The following is a 17,318-nucleotide window of genomic DNA, read 5'->3' on the forward strand; positions in this document are numbered from 1 at the left end:
TTTGACTTTAATTCCACCAGAACATTGGGTACACTATAAACTAGGGATAAACTAACAGGTCTTATCTTTTAGCCAATTCTTCTCAGTTAAAAGTGACTCTCTGGAAAACTATGTTAAGGAGAATTCTGAGCACACATATGGTTTCGCTGGGAAACAGTTCCCAGCTCATCTCCTGATGTACACTACAGGTACAAGAGGGAATGTGATGCTGCATTTGACTCCTAATACTGCCCCTTGTAATTTCAAACTTGTACTTTCAAAGTAGATTGCCACTGCCAAGAAATAAGTGGCCATGGGACAAAACAGTTTGGAAGCAAGGGTCAGGCTGTGCTGCTGGGCTGATTGGCTGGAGTTCATCACCAGGGCTTTCATTAGTTACTATCTTGATCTCCTCTTTCAGTTGTTAAGCACTTAGATGCAACCCAATCCCTAATCTGCCTTAAGCAGGTCCTATATCAAGGGAAGAAAGGGACATGATTAATGCAAGAACCTCTCCGCAGGCCCTCCTCTGTATGTCAGGGCTTCAGAACTCATGAACCATCCTGGAGAAAGAGACTAAAGTCTTCAAGACTCCACAAACAGAAAGCAAAGATCAAGGTCCTGAAAAACTACTTCCTCTTGCAATCTTGTGAGTACTGGCTAAAAATCCTCCCACTGAATTCCCAGGTTAGATTCCTTCAAGGTGAACAGATAGCAAACTTAGGGGAAAAAGGGAAAGAATTGGCCACTTTCTCCAGCACAGAAGAGAAAAAAATTTTTTTCAAAGATATGAAGGAGGAAAAAAATGTATTTTCCTGCCCTTACTCCCAAATTTCCCAAGGCCTCTGTCCTTTGGTTCTATGGTGGCCTTATTAGATTAAAGAGAAACCCTTTCCTAGAGAATTAACTTAAATTCACTCTGAGCAAGCTACTACCAGTTCCTTCTCCTCCCTGAAGGTGGGAGACATCTTGACCCACCTCCAAGGTGTATGCTCCCAATTTCAATCTGTCTGTACTAAAACAGGGCCAGGATCTTCTCAATGGCGCCCACACAGACCAAGGACATGCACAGTCCTGGGTTCTGTGGCCAAGGGTGTCAACTACAGAGCCATCTTTCACTGTCTGTTCACAGGAAATTGTTTTGAAAAGAACGGAGGAGCGAACTGGCAGCAAGCTGAGGGGTCCTGGCAAGCAGGCTACAGCTCCAGGGCAGGGATGTGGAGCAAGGCCTGAGCAGAGGCTTCTGTGCCTTTCCTTTGGCTGCACACAGGATTTTCTCCTCTTAACTTATCATCCTCACAAAGGACTCAGGCTACACAACTAGACACTCAGATCTCACAGTCTGTATTCACACACAGGCCTCAAAAAGCCCTATACCCAGGCGGCAGGAGGACAATGCACAAGAGGTGAGTTCCAGTCACCCTGGAGCTGCAGCCCAGATAGTCATGACATTCCAAGAACATAGGAGAGGAAGAAGGAGGATCTTCTGCAAGTACCTGGACCTCAGATTAACCAGACCCAGAGGTTCCATGAAAGCTTTGCCCTTCACCCCAGTAACAGGTGGATGTTTTACTGAAGGCTCCCCATGTGCTAGAGACCCTTAGACATGAACTTGAGCAGTGGAGACAGCACCTGTGTGCCTGGCACCAGCCAGGCAGTGGACTCTACTCTGACCTCTTCTCTGACCCCTCTGCACCATTGAGGCTCCACCTGAATAAGAACCTCGGAACTTAGCCGCCTTCTCAGGTGGACACTGGTAATGAGCATGGAGGGGCCAGGCCCCCAGTGATCTCCTTGAGACCACTCTACAAGGGCCTCTGCAGCAGTGTTGGCTTCTGGACCCTTCACCTTGTTTTGGAGCCCAGCAAAAGTGCATGAGGACACATAAAATGTGTAGCTTGGGATAGAAGATACATCCCTAGCCTGACAGGGTACAATCCCATCCACTAGGGCAGGCGACTGGACCAGGTATCTGCGGGGAACACTCACAGGCTGGTTTTCTGGGCAAGTCCCATCTCACACTTCCCCAACAGGCTTGGCTGTGGTAGAGGCTGGGTGCAGAGGGCCTGGATCTCCCTTGGGAGCCCAGCATGAAACCCTCTCCTTCCCCAAGCATGGGAGAGCTGGCCATGAGCCAATTCATTTTGCACAGGCTGGGGCTGAGTCTGTATGTAACAGTAATGACCGTGTGCCATTGGTTAGCACTAGGAAGAAAGCAAGCTCTAACTCAAGAAGAAAAGCATGTCTTCCTATCTCACAGGTGGATAAGCAAGTTCAAAGTCACTCAACAACAACAGAAATACAGCACCCACTCTATCACTTATCACCAGGCATGGAGGCATGAAGGTGACTAGATGTGGTTCCTGCCATCAGAAAGCTGAACCTCATTTATTTGTAGGTTTTTAGAGCAAAGTCTGCTTAAGTATCACTGTTTTCCTATGTCATTGAAATTGTTTTCACTAAACTTAATCTGTTTAGCTTAGCTTTTTAATGAAGAAAATATTTGCTCTTTAGGTAAATGTTTTTATTTCCAGTCTAGGTGTAAGAACTTTAAAAAGTTTAAAACATGTATCCAGGGAGATTCTTTCTGCCAGTTTACAGAATAAGTACCTTTTTTACTTAAGCCAAAAATAATAGATTAAAAAACTGCCAGTACTGGTAACAAAACACATCAGGTTTCTTGAAAACCCTCCCAATATGAACACAAGGATTTCTAGATAAATACAACCTCTCCTTTTCTTTTTAAATGTGGAGCTGAGCATGGAGGGAGTAAAGGACATTCCATGGTGCCCTGAAAGAAGGGACTACAGCCCAAGGCCCAGGATAGTAACCGCCCAGTGGGTTCACCTTGCCCGCTGCCTAGAGAGAACTGATTTATCAAGACATGGGAATTGCAATGGAGAAAGAGTAATTCATGCAGAGCTGGCTGTGTGGGAGACTGGAGATTTTTTATACTCAAATTAGTCTCCCCAGCATTCGGGGATCAGAGTTTTTAAAGATAAATTGGTAGGGTAGGGGCTTGGGAAGTGGAGAGTGCTGATTGGTCAGACTGGAGATGGAATCATAGGGAGTCAAAGTCAGTTTCTCTTGCTGTCTTTTGTTCCTGGGTGGAATGACAGAACCAGCTGAGCCAGATTACCAGGGTCTGGGTGGTGTCAGCTGATCCATCAAGTGCAGGGTCTGCAAAATATCTCGAGCGCTGATCTTAGGTTTTACGATAGTGATGATATCCCCTGGAACAATTTGGGGAGGTTCAGACTCTTGGAGCCAGAGGCTGCATGACTGCTAAACTAATTTCTAATCTTGTAGCTAATTTGTTGGTCCTGCAAAAGCAGACTGGTCCCCAGGCAAGAAGGCAATCTTTGCAGGAGACGGCTGTTAGCAATTTTTTTCAGTCAAACCACTAAATTCCTTCCCAAAGTTAGTTCGGCCTATGCCCAGGAATAAACAAGGACAGCTTAAAGGTTAGAAGCAACATGGAGTCAGTTCTGATGTCTTTCGCTGTCATAATTTCTTCAGTTTTTAACTTTGCAAAGGCAGTTTCAGCATGGCAATCAGGGCTGCAGGGAATGGTGAGTGCCCATTGCTGCATTTTCACTCCTGGAAGGTCAGGAGAGGAGAGTCTGAGGAAGGGAGGTAGAATTGCACAGCCCTAATCCTAGCTTGGATTTTTCAAAGGGCTCTGGAGGGGACTGTTCATAATCAGGGAGACAGTGGAGAAGCTCGACAGGGCCATCCTGGGCTGTGGGTGAATGGGAAGCTTCCCTTGGGATTTGCAAGTGTGGGCCTGTGCAACAGAGCAAAGTATGCAACTCACTTGCCCACCGCCAAGACATAAATGAACATAAAAATAAATCACAAGTTAGTAATATTCTGGACCACCTGGCAGGGGCAGGTTCAGAACTTCTCTGGAGAGAGAAGCCCTCAACCAGGCTGCAGAGGTTTGTGATGAACATCCTTCCAGAAAGTACACTCATCATCCAAAATGGAAACCCCACTCAGAAGGAATGAGCAGAAAGCCTTAGCAGCATATTAAAACCTCCCACAACTTCAGGTAACAGAGTATGAATACATAGCCATTAATATTTCAAACTATAGATTAGACATAACAGAAAAGGGAATCATTAGTACGGAAGAGGAAATATCCTCTGCAACCCTATAGCTGCAGAACGTCTTTCTCGAAAGCTGGATAAAATATGGTCTAAAGTATATCTTCTTAACTGTGTTGCTGAACTGGCAAAACTGTAAGGGAAATCCAGATAAATGAAAGAGAAATGAAAGCTCCTCTGAGGTACGGGAGGGCTCTCTTTCCAGCAGCCAGAGGGGCTGGGGGCCAGCACACAAATTCCAAGACCACAGGAGGGGGTTCTGAGACAAGACCAAATCCAGAGAAAGCACACCCTGAGAAGAAGTACAGAAGACAGTTCCCCTGCTTGGCATAGGTATAGGAGGAAGGAGAACAATTCTCACTGTGATTATGAAATCAGAAGCTGGATGTCAGGTGCATTGGCCACCCACATCGCATTACATAAGCAGTCTCACAAATGAATGAGACATTTTTCTCTTAAGAGAATTTTAAACCTATAGAAAAGTTGAAAAAGTGTGCAAAAAATACATTCGAATCCTCTTCTAGAATTGCCAACTTAATTTTGCTGCATTTTCAACTCAATTTTGCTGCATGTACCCTCCCCCAAATGTAAGCATATGTGGGTGTATATGTATTGTACATGCATAGGCATGTGTACAGGCCCTGTAAATGCACAAATGCCTGCATAGGACCTGTATATGCATAGTCACATGTATATGCATTGAATATGCATATGTGCATGTGTGTGTTCTGTATATACATATGTGCATGTACACACACATAGGTGTACTGTATTTCACTGAGCTATTTAAATGTAAGTTAAGGTCACTGTGACACTTTACCACAACATAGTTCAGCCACTACCTCCTAAGAATGAGGACATTCTCTTGGTATCAGACCAATTAAACTTTAACCACAAAAGCGATATTAGAAATAAAGATAGCATTTCATAATGTTAAAAGGGAAAATTCACCCAGCAGGGGAAACTTTTCTGAACTGGTATGCATGCATTAACAGACTCAAAGTTATAGTGAGCAAAAATTGAGAAGATTACAAGAAGAAATTGATCAATTTTATAATTATTTTGGCTGTTCTATGTCTTTCTCCACTAAATAACCTATCAGACAATACGGCAAATCTGTTGAGAATTTTAACAATGCAAGCAACAAACATCAGCCAAGGAATGAGGAAAGGAACTGAGTTTATCATATAACGAATCACAACACAGTGATTAGGATAAATGAACTAAATCCATGAAGGACTCTCTCATGTAAACATAATCCCACTAAACATCGTCAATAGTCACACTCCCCCAACTGTCTCAACAGTATCTCATATAGCTTTAAAATAAAAAAGGATCCGATCAAAGTATTTCTCTTTAGTCTCTTTTCATCTAGAATAGTCTCCAGCCTTTTTTGGTTTTTCATGGTATTAACCTTTTTGAGGAATTCAGGCCAATTGCCTTGTAGAATGTTCCACATTCTGGATTTAAATGATTGTTTCTTCTGTTTAGATTCAGATTAAGTAATTTTAGCAAAACGGTCGAATATATTAACCAGATATTAATTAAATTAATAAATCTTTAAAAATATAAGTGAAAAAATCAAAAAGATGTGTACAATATTTTCATGTCCAAATTTTAACTCATAGAAATTGTTTATTATAAATAAAATTAAAATTATAAAAATATGAGGATGACACAATCAATTTGTATTAAATTGTGATTACAATTTATTATATGATTACAATTTTTACTCTAGGGAAAGAAAAAGGGCTAGCAATTGGCAAAAGGGTTTTAGCTATCTGTAGTGTTGTGTCTATTTAACCAAATAAGGCAAAATGTTAACAGCTTCTGAACTTTACTGGTATATACACAAGTGTCTGTTAGATTTCTCACTGTTCTTTTGGTATATGTGCCTTATTTCATAATTAATAATTGAAAATATAAAACATAAACCCTTAATAATTTCATTCGTTTGTGCAGTGGGGACGGGGGGAGATGTGTGGAAACAGACATGCGAGTCAAATCCAGTATAACCTTCCATGGTGTCTCTGCTGGATGGCAGCCATTACCACAGATTTCCAATATTCATGTTAACATATGATTAATGCCCTTCCTGAATTTCCTTTTCTCAACGGAAGTTAGATGGGAAGTGAAGTAATTTTCCTCTCCATTGTCAGACACTTCAGCCTTGTTTGGACCAAATTATTTAAGGAGGAGGAAAGCAACTGGTCTACTTTTGGCTGCCCTGGCCACCAGAATCTAAAGTAGGTAGGAGGCCAGCTGGCTCAAGATGCACATCTAAAGAGAATATTACTGCAATGATCAATCAAATCCACCAAGCACTTGAGAACAGCTGAATCCACTTTATGTAACAAGGACTACCTATTTCTAGCCCCAAACCACGAGGAGGAGTGTCACCACGTCCTCTGCACACAAGGTCTGACTGTATTGCAAGTCTGGTCTGGGTCTTGTCCCACCAGCTCCTTCTCACGCTCTTGTCCACAGGGACCATCCATTCTATACTGGGAAGTCTTACAGGTGCTTCAGGGATATTATCTCTACAATCTTAACTTTTACCAAGATGTTTCTCATGCAGTCTTTACTGCAGTCCACAGTCACTTGCCGGAAAGCCCTGGGTCCAGAAATTTCCAGGACTAGAGTGTATGGATGTAAGAAAGGTGACAGGACAAGTGTACCACATGTTATGCAATCTGGTAATTGTTTATTTATTTTATTTTATTTTATTTTATTTTATTTTATTTTATTTTATTTTATTTTTTTGACGGAGTCTTGCTCCATTATTGCTCAGGCTGCAGTGCAGTGAAGCGATCTTGGCTCACTGCAATCTCTGCCTCCTGGGTTCACGCCATTCTCCTGCCTCAGCCTCCTGAGTAGCTGGGACTGCAGGCACCCGCCACCACGCCCAGCTAATATTTTTGTGTTTTTAGTAGAGATGGGGTTTCACCGTGTTAGCCAGGATGGCCTCGATCTCCTGACCTCGTGATCCACCCACCTTGGCCTCCCAAAGTGCTGGGATTACAGGTGTGAGCCACCGTGCCTGGCCAATTGTTTAATTTTTTAAAGTATCAATTGATTTTTTTTAATCAGGGCAGAAACCTAGAATGGTTCATATATAATATTTTAAAAGGGCTCAATTTGATTCTACTTTGGGGACTCATTTTAATATATAACAGGGAATCAGCAATGTCTTACCTCAAGTCAAAGTAGTTTTTTAAAAACATTTTGGCAATTTTTAAAGTTTTTTTGTCAATTGTGGTTATTAAGATGACAATCTAAAGGCTGTAGGAAGGTGTGAGTCATAGTTTCTCCTGACATCTTTGTAATTATCATAATCTTTTCTGAATTAGGGAATAAACAGGTATTAATTATAGACTATATGTCTCCCATATTTATAAAAAAGTTGGGGCCGGGTGCAGTGGCTCACGCCTGTAATCCCAGCACTTTGGGAGACCAAGGCGGGCGGATCACGAGGTCAAGAGATCGAGACCATCCTGGCTAACACGGTGAAACCCTGTCTCTACTAAAAATACAAAAAATTAGCCGGGCGTGGTGGCGGGCGCCAGTAGTCCCAGCTACTCGGGAAGCTGAGGCAGGAGAATGGCATGAACCCAGGAGGTGGAGCTGGCAGTGAGCCGAGATCAGGCCATTGCCCTCTAACCTGGACCTGGACGACAGAGCGAGACTCCATCTCAAAAAAAAAAAAAAAAAGAAAGAAAGAAAGTTGGCTGACCACGGTGGCTCACACCTGTAATCTCAGCACTTTGGGAAGCCAAGGAGGGCGGATCACCGGAGGTCAGGAGTTCAAGACCAGCCTGGCCAATGCGGTGAAACCCCGTCTCTACTAAAAATACAAAAAATTAGCTGGGCGTTGTGGTGCACACCTGTAGTCCCAGGTACTCCGGAGGCTGAGGCAGGAGAATCGCTTGAACCCGGGAGGCAAAGGTTGCAGTGGACTAAGATTGTGCCACTGCACTCCAGCCTGAGCAATAAAAGCAAAACTCCATCATCACTGGCCATCAGAGAAATGCAAATCATCACTGGCAAATCAAAACCACAATGAGATACCATCTCACACCAGTTAGAATGGCGATCATTAAAAAGTCAGGAAACAACAGGTGCTGGAGAGGATGTGGAGAAATAGGAACACTTTTACACTGTTGGTGGGATTGTAAACTAGTTCAACCATTATGGAAAACAGTATGGCGATTCCTCAAGGATCTAGAACTAGATGTACCATATGACCCAGCCATCCCATTACTGGGTATATACCCAAAGGATTATAAATTATGCTGCTATAAAGACACATGCAGACGTATGTTTATTGCAGCACTATTCACAATAGCAAAGACTTGGAATCAACCCAAATGTCCATCAGTGACAGACTGGATTAAGAAAATGTGGCACATATACACCATGGAATACTATGCAGCCATAAAAAAGGATGAGTTTGTGTCCTTTGTAGGGACATGGATGCAGCTGGAAACCATCATTCTTAGCAAACTATCACAAGAACAGAAAACCAAACACCGCATGTTCTCGCTCATAGGTGGGAACTGAACAATGAGATCACTTGGACTCGGGAAGGGGAACATCACATACCAGGGCCTATCATGGGGAGGGGGGAGGGGGGAGGGATTGCATTTGGAGTTATACCTGATGTAAATGACGAGTTGATGGGTGCAGCACACCAACATGGCACAAGTATACATATGTAACAAACCTGCACGTTATGCACATGTACCCTACAACTTAAAGTATAATAATAATAAATAAATTTAAAAAAAAAAAAAAAGGAAGTTAATAAATGTGTTTCCCACTGTCAATTGTACATGGGGCTGTTACGGAGCTATGATGACAGGTTGGCTAAGCCATATACATTTAACGAATTATAGGAGGAGTTATGAATATTTATGAAGGTGTTTTGAAAAACACGTAGATAACATAATACTTACACTTACATTAGGGTGGAGACCTAATATTTAAATATATTACAATTAGGTCCTATATGTAAAACGTTATTTTAGGATCCAAAGTCATGCAAATGTATGATTTTTACGAACCAACCAGAACTAGTCTATGGTCCATGGTCTTTTTATTAGGAGAAAGTTACTGAAATCAGTCTATTGTCTCATTAAATCCATAGTTACGGCTGTTATAACAGGGGCTGGGGGTCAGTTAGTCAGTATCTGGTAAAGCTTTAGTTAAATTGCTTTAATACTGTTTATTTTGAGGCCAGTGTTTGGCTGTTAGAGAAAAAGAAAACCTGTGGCAGGTGGAACATAGTTTACTTTGTAAGTGTAGGATTGTGTGACTTAACTCTTGCCTGGCATGGCCTGAGGTCTTGTTTATAATTTGGAATTTTATTGTTAGAAGGAGTCTGTTTTGTCAGTCTTATGATTTGTATTTAATATTAATATTGGTAAGTTGTTGTGTCTAAACCATAAAAGGAAGGGGGCATAGCAAGGTGTGTCTGACTTCCCATCCCATCATGGCTGGGGAACTAGGTTTTAAAGGTTTTTATTCCCCTGGAGTTCCGCTGGAGTTCCAAAGACAAGGCTTTGGTTAACTTGAGTTGGTATCAGATACCGGTGTCAACATTTAAGATTTGGCAGCAATTGGTGACTTTTTTTTTTTTTTTTTTTTTTTTTTTTTGAGATGAAGTCTCGCTCTGCCACCCAAGTTGGAGCGCAGTGGCAAGATCTCAGCTCACTGTAATCTCTGCCTCCTGGGTTCAAGCAATTCTCCTGCATAAGCCTCCCGACTAGCTGGAATTACAGGCGCATGCCACCATGCCCAGCTAATTTTTGTATTTTTAGTAGAGACAGGATTTTACCATGTTGGCCATGGCTGGTCTCAAACTCCTGACCTTAAGTTATCCTCCTGCCTCGGCCTCCCAAAATGCTGGGATTACATGTGTGAGCCATCATGCCCAGCCAGTTGGTGACTTTTTTGATGAAATATGTAAACTCAGGAGTCAAAACCCCGTAACTTAACAGCAGAAGGATTAGTTAATAGCACCTAATAAGGACACATCTAAGTGGCTGGAGGTGATGATACCAGAGTCTATGATCTGACTGGAAGTTGTAAAAAGATTTTACAAGCTTGCAGTGACTAATTTTTATAGCTTTGAAAGTCCCCAGTAATAAGTCTAGGTCAGAGACTTAGTTTAGAATTTTGATTTTGAGGACATTTATTAAAGATGTTAAAAGGCTCAAACCATTTGGTTGAAACAGAATTACAGGTTATTATAAAATGACAGTCATTTATTTAACAGAGTGATAATTAAAAGACCACAAACGCATAGAGAAGGTTAAACAAATGTGAAAACCTTAATTATTTTAAATCTCAGGTTTTTAAGTAGTCAAAAACCTAATAAAGATAATATAAAAATTATCTTGATAAAACACAAAATTTTGCTTTTCAAGCCAGTTATCAAAGAGACAAAGAAAAACCTTTTGAAGTGTGACTGTTCTATCTTATGGGAAGTTGATTTAGATAACTGGGAAGTCAAACCTGATGATAAAAAGTACTTGAGTTTAATCAGACTCAGGAATAATGTGTTTAAGGTTGTGAATATAGGAGGGCGATACATTACTCTTAGAAATTGCCTAAGAAGTTATTTGATTATATTGAAAAATGTAGACATATTAAGAAAAGCCAAGAGTACAGAATCATGTTCTCCTGGAGGAAAATATTGGTGTTTTAGACCTTTAAGATAAAACATTTTAGCATCAGGCCACAAGTTAGAACGAGAGGGAAGACTTACAGGAGCTGATGTTTAAACATATTTAAACATGTATGTACACCCAAAGATTTACCAGCTTTTACCTTGGAACTCTTGCCATGAGACAGCATCACAAAAATCACTGGCCTACAAAAGATAGCTAGATGCAAATTATTTTTGATAAAATTGGGATCTGTCAATAGGCAATTCAGTGAAGACTGTGAACAAAAATTTTGGCTAAAGTAGTTTTTATGGCAATTTGATTTGAAAAAAAAAAGTTTTTACCCTTCTATTTTTGTTTAAAATGAGTGTTTATTATCTACCTTTTGTTTTAAATGAGTGTTTATTGTCTACAGAACTGGTTGAACTGTATAAGAAAAACAAAATCTCCAAACAACCTTGAATTGGTGGTACTAGAAAAAGGGAGTTTTATCTCAACACCAGGAGTTTAATAGCAGTAGATTCAAAGCAGGAAGGAAAAACAATAAAGAAAGAAATAGAGAATTTTAGAAGACTCTGTTTAACTCTATAGTTGTAGGTTAACCATTTGAGCTCTGAAGTTTTCTTGCTGTAATTTGTCCATCAGTTCAAAATGTGTATTAAAATGGGCCATAATATGTAACCAGCTGGAGTCTCAGACAACCTGGTTTGCCTTTGAACTTTCTCATGTTTTTAAACATTTAAGCAAGAGTGCATGAAGATAACTGGCAGACAAATGAAAACAAACCAGTTCTCAAATTGGGTAACAGTCCAGCAACTATTTCCCTATCCAACAGGGTATGCCAATCAAAGACAAAAACAAAGTGGCTTCTTCAGAGGAAAAGCCCAAATGAAGGGGAAGGGAGTTCCTGGTTACACAAACTGGAGCAACTTACCCAGTCCTGGAGTCCACTGACTCCCCCAGACACTGCTTCTCCTTGAACCTGTGAAGCATTGTAGGTAGCTGATGTTACAACCAGGAGAGAAGGGAGGATCCCCAAGACAAAAGTATTCTCAACAGTTGCTGGGACATCCCTGGAATCCTAGTCATGAGATCAGCTAGCCACAAGCAGATGGCACTCAACGAGTGGTTGTTGCTCTGCCTGGTAATGTAGCTCTGCCAGGTAGCAGCCCGGCTGTGCTGCTACAGCCAGTTGCTCCATCCATTGGAAACCAGGAAGGATAGACCATCTGAGGCACACAGTCCCATGCTGGACTCCATAGTTTTAACCAAACCTAGATTCAGCTGCCCGCCACTCGAAAGAGAAACATGACAGACAAGAGCTGGTGGAAGGAAAAGCAGATTTTTTAAGAGAGCAAACAAACCAAGAAGATGGCATACTAGCATCCTAAAGTACCATCTCAAGCCACCACAAATTTTAGGCTCTTTTTATGTTAAGGGCAGGGGAAAGAAGAGAGGGTGGCAATAAAGAAGTGACTGACAATCTGAGAGCCAGCAAGGGTCTGAGGAGGTTAAGAACGTTTTGGTCTTTGGCCAGGTCACAATGTTTTACAAATGTTTCAAAAAACATAGTTGTTAACATAGCTTTTTTTTTTTTTTTTTTTTTTTTTTTTTTTTTGAGACGGAGTCTCGCTCTGTCGCCCAGGCTGGAGTGCAGTGGCGCAATCTCAGCTCACTGCAAGCTCCGCCTCCCGGGTTCACGCCATTCTCCTGCCTCAGCCTCCCGAGTAGCTGGGACTACAGGCGCCCGCCACTGCGCCCGGCTAATTTTTTGTATTTTTAGTAGAGACGGGGTTTCACCATGGTCTCGATCTCCTGACCTTGTGATCCGCCCGCCTCGGCCTCCCAAAGTCCCAGAGTTAGTTTTTAAAACGTCGTGATTGTTTTTTATATATTATCTCAGTACTCCAAAATTATCTTAGCCTACATACAAAATGAGTTAAAGGCCCCTTCAACAACAATAGTTAGTTACATTAATTCTTTTGCTGTTTCACTATTACACAACCTCCTGCCTTCTTCTTATAAGAACACTTCTGATCACATTGGGCTCACCCAGATAATCCACGATAGTCTGCCCATCTCAAGATTTTTTCACTCAACCACATGTGCAAAGTCCCTTTTGCCATGAAAGGTGACATATTCACAGTTTCCAGGCATCAGGACATAGACATCTTTGGGAGACATTATCGTGCCTATTGCTTCATTCTTCCCAGTGCTGTGTGATTGCACAGGAAGTTAGTGAAAGGGCTCCTTCCTGTTCAGAGGCCTCTGCAGGTGAAGTGTGTCCCTCTGAACACACACGGATGTCTTGATAGTCCCCAGCAACAGGATTCAGCTGCAGCTCCACATTCCCTCAACATAGCACTGGTGGCATCCGGCCTAGGTCACAGGAGCTACAGGGATCTGCTGAAGAAGGGGTGCTAGAGGTCCTATTTCTGGTCACACGGGCTCTGCCTAGTTCCATTCATAAAATACCACAAGGAAATATGGTTTGGTACAAAAGTGATGAACAAGTAATAGGTGTATACTTTCCAATTCATAGGATAAGCTCTTTATATATTCTGGGCTACCTCCCTGGAACAGATAACATCTATTTGACTTTTTTTTAACTAAATGAATGACTTAATCCTTTATCTTCAAAAACATAGTGTCTAAACTGGAAATAGAGATTTTTCCAAATGATAACCATGCATTAAAAGACATACGGTCAAAGTTTAGTCGAGTTACATTTTAGAGTGTTTTAAAGAATGTTACATTTTAGAGTGTTTTAAAGAACGAGTTGAAGATTGATTACCTAGGAGCATGGGCATAAAGACACAAAACAGGGTCATGAAAGGTCTACAGTTGTTCAGGAGATTGAAGTCAGTTCAATGACAAGGAAACAGGTCATAGGGGCAAGGGAGTGACGGGAGATGAAAAGGAATGCCCATCAAGGACCAGATTCTCTCTTCTTTGAGGCTTCCTTTGGAACAGTTCATAAATCACACTTCTGCACACTTGGAAAATCATGCCATCTTTTTAATATCTCAAAATTCTACCCAAACTTAAAACAACTTCTAAAAGAACTCATTAGAACACGTCTTCCATTTAGGAGGAAGCAGTAGCACTACTGGGTACAGTGTTAACACCTGCCATGATTGACTCCATTGGCCTGCAGAAACTTTCCACCTTTGCAATTGCTCCTTTAAGTTAAGACCTACATCTCCATGGCCCTATTAAAGCTATCCTACTAGGTACTGGAAACCCATCAGTTTTGTTCTTAAATGAGATCATGAATGCCACAGAAAATATGTGTGCTGGAAGCACATTACATATTTCTGAAACGTCAATTTTTTTTTTTTCGAGACAGAGTCTCACTCTGTCATCCAGACTGGAGTATAGTGGTGCAATCTTGGCTCACTGCAACCTCCGCCTCCCGTGTTCAAGCACTTCTCCTGTTTCAGCCTCCCAAGTAGCTGGGACTACAGGTGCGTATCACCAAGATTGGCTAATTTTTGTATATTTAGTACAGACGGGGTTTCACCATATTGGCCAGGCTGGTCTCGAACTCCTGACCTCGTGATCCACCCACCTCGGCCTCCCAAAGTGCTGGGATTACAGGCGTGAGCCACTGCACCTGGCCTGAAGCATCAATTGTACTTGCACCTTCTGGGTAGAAGGAAATTATTTTTATATGAAACATTAATAAGTATATACTAAGATTCACTATGGTGAACTAAAGTGAACTACTCTGGGAACAATGATGACATCCCAAGCTAGTTAGAGTTCCTCCCCCAGCAAAATGAAGTTCCTCCATAGCTGCCATATTGCTCTTCCGCAGAGATGTGGGCAGGCTGTGAGATCTACAGTTGTAAACATGCAGCGAAATTTCTATGTAACCCAGACCGCCAGACTGAAACCTTCTGAAGATCACTGTCTTATAGAGACCCAACATGAGTTAATGAAGCCTGTTCTGTGCCTTCTCCCAGCTCTATAGCAGACTGGGTCAGATGCAATCTAGAGGGCCCACCCCCCGCCTGCTTCAGTACTGGTTTGCATCCAGCCAGTCTAAGCACTGACTGCATGAGAGCCTTCCTTTCCTTGCTCAAACTTGACAAAAGTCTGTGAACTGAGTGGCGCCTCTGTCCCTGGGCTCCATGCCAGGGCCCCTGCTTGTGGTTCAGGCCTCAGGCGTCTCTGATGAGCTAACACAAACCAGCTCTTGGCTGAAAAATCTCCCAGGTTTGTGGTCCTCCCTAGCATCCATCCCCAGCAGAGGTGCACGTATTTCTTTACCATCTTTCTTTACCCGGAAACAAAGCTATTTGCAATGCTCAGGCTCCCATGGTTTTTACTTCTCTCACTTAAATTAACATGAAACACAGTAATAAATTCCCACCAGATGTCTCTTCTGACTGTCTCAGACAATAATCTTTTTTTAAAAAAGGACTGACTGTTCTAAGTATTAGAAATGACATAGCACATCTTTGTTTTAAGCAGCTGTCAAGTCCTCCCAGTAAGATGTCCTTGGAGAAGATGAAAGAGCTTCAGCTGGAGGAAAAATTTCTACACCCAGAAACTAGAGAAGTGAATGGAATCCTCATGGCCAAAATGATTAGTGATAATTGGGACAAAATCTGGAATTTCCAAGCAAAACCTGATGATCTCCTCATTGCAACCTATGCAAAGGCAGGTGGGTGTGAGGAAATGGCAGGAAAGTCAGATTTAGCAGAGCACTGACACCTGGGGTGAGTTTCCCAACTTAAAAATGCAGGTTGTCACCAGTGCTGGCCCTGGAAAAAATGAAAACCAGACTTGCTCATGATCTCCAATCCTATACAGTCCAAGATCTTCCTTTTATTTGGTCCCTGTAGAAGAGACTGCCAGAATCCAAATCCCCAAAGGACTGAAAGAATTACAGAGCACAGGGGTTCTTACAGTAAACTTGTCAGCCAGCCAGTCCCTGCTCCCATCTGCTAAGCCCTCCTGGAATTAACCACAGTTCTTGCCCTTAAGAAGCTCCTCCCAGTGGAGACATGTGGAACTGAACGCTTTCACCCCACTATAAAAAGCACTGATAGCGTTGGGGCCAAAATGTATGTGAGCATGATGGGGAAGATGTGAGAAAGGGAAGGTGGCATTTACCAGAATCTTATGAAAGGAAGAGGATTTTGTGGGAAAAGCAAGAGTCGGAAATGACAAAGAGTGTCCTAGGCTTGTGCAGGGTGGAGGAATGGGAACATCACCACCAGCAAGACTGTGATGATGACTCATAATCCCCTATGTTATATGAATATATAATTTCAGGCAGTGTGACCAAGTGAGGTAAAGGACTTTAATGAGTTTGGGAAAGTCAGTGGCCACTTGACTCAACATGAAGAACGCTAGATATCCATAACCAGAAAGATTTCAGAAAAGGGTCCCTTCACCACAGTTCATGGAAATGTGTTTCTGTCCTCTGGCTCCAAACTCCCCTCCTTAACCTCACTGCCTTCTTATTAACTCAGCATTGGCTGGCCAGGGCTTTCTTAATAAACTTAGGTAGGGGCTTGCTATTAGTAAGTTTCAGTTTCTCTAGAATCTCCTTTCTGTTTGATTTGCATTGGACACTTCTCTGTCCAGATGTGAAGGTAAACCTGTATTACCTAAGGGCAGAAATTTTGTTTCCGTTTGCATGGGAAATTATGCAGTTGGCCCCAAGGCCCTCCATCCCAAGGCCTCAGTGCTTCCCCAGTCTTACTCCCCCATCTCTCCCAGCACCTCTCAACTTCCTGCGAGCCCTCCTTCCTTCCCAGTGTGGAATATGCACGCCTTTGTCTTAGCTCCTGAGGCTCCTTGCCTAGGATGCTGTGCCTCCTTTGTTAACATGGACATTCTATTCCCACTTCAGTCCTTCATTTCAGAGCTACCATCCCCTTCCTCCAGTGAGCCCTACTGATGCCTTTTGCAGTGAGTCCGCCCTCCTGTGAACTCCTAGAGCACTTTACACATCTTTACAGCCCTTCCTGGAACAGTTTCTCTTTTGCTTATCTGCATGTGTCCCATGCTTCAGTTAGCATCAGGTTTGGCTGCGAGCCACAGAGCCATCAAAAGTAGTAAGAAGAAAATGGATATTTGGTGGACAATTAGCTCTCTCTGCTTCAGTCCACCTTTCTGCCTACCCACACGTCCATTTACAGGCCTCTTCTGTATCAGTTAAGATTCTATTTGACTACAAGTGTTAGAAAACCCAAAATAACACAAAGAGAAAAGCAGTCAGGAGGCTGGTAGCCTGGGGCTGAAACAGCGGCTGCCTTGGTCATGAGCCACCCTGGTTCCTTCTAGCTTTCTGCTCCACCATCCTGAGGTGTGGCTTTTGAGTTTATGGTCCAGTATGACTGCTGGGGCTCCAATCACCACAGGCACATTCCAAATACCAGCAAGGAGGTAGAAAGGAATGAATAAGGTCATGCCCTTTCCTTTTACGACACGTTCCCAGAATTTACTGGCATGGCCATATTTATCTGCAAGAAGTAGTGGAAAATATAACCTTTAAGCCCAACAGCTATATGCCAAGCTAAAAATTGAGAATCTATTAATTTGA

At 42.3% G+C, this 17,318-nt stretch overlaps 1 protein-coding gene across 2 annotated transcripts in view; it reads left to right on the top strand.

The window, feature by feature from the left end:
* The window catches only part of SULT1C3 (sulfotransferase family 1C member 3), a 91,846-nt gene that overhangs the window by 58,899 nt on the left and 15,629 nt on the right, over positions 1–17,318 (top strand). The window contains exon 1 of one of the 2 annotated variants that reach the window (XM_073023336.1): positions 15,257–15,428. The exons of the other annotated variant lie outside the window; for it this stretch is intronic. Within the exon in view, the coding sequence (XP_072879437.1) occupies positions 15,257–15,428 (172 nt within the window). Of the gene's footprint in view, positions 1–15,256; positions 15,429–17,318 lie in introns of those variants that run through there. 2 annotated transcript variants of the gene reach the window in all.

The sequence above is a fragment of the Chlorocebus sabaeus genome, chromosome 14 (assembly GCF_047675955.1).
Source record: "Chlorocebus sabaeus isolate Y175 chromosome 14, mChlSab1.0.hap1, whole genome shotgun sequence".
In the NCBI taxonomy this organism is placed as follows: Eukaryota; Metazoa; Chordata; class Mammalia; order Primates; family Cercopithecidae; genus Chlorocebus; species Chlorocebus sabaeus.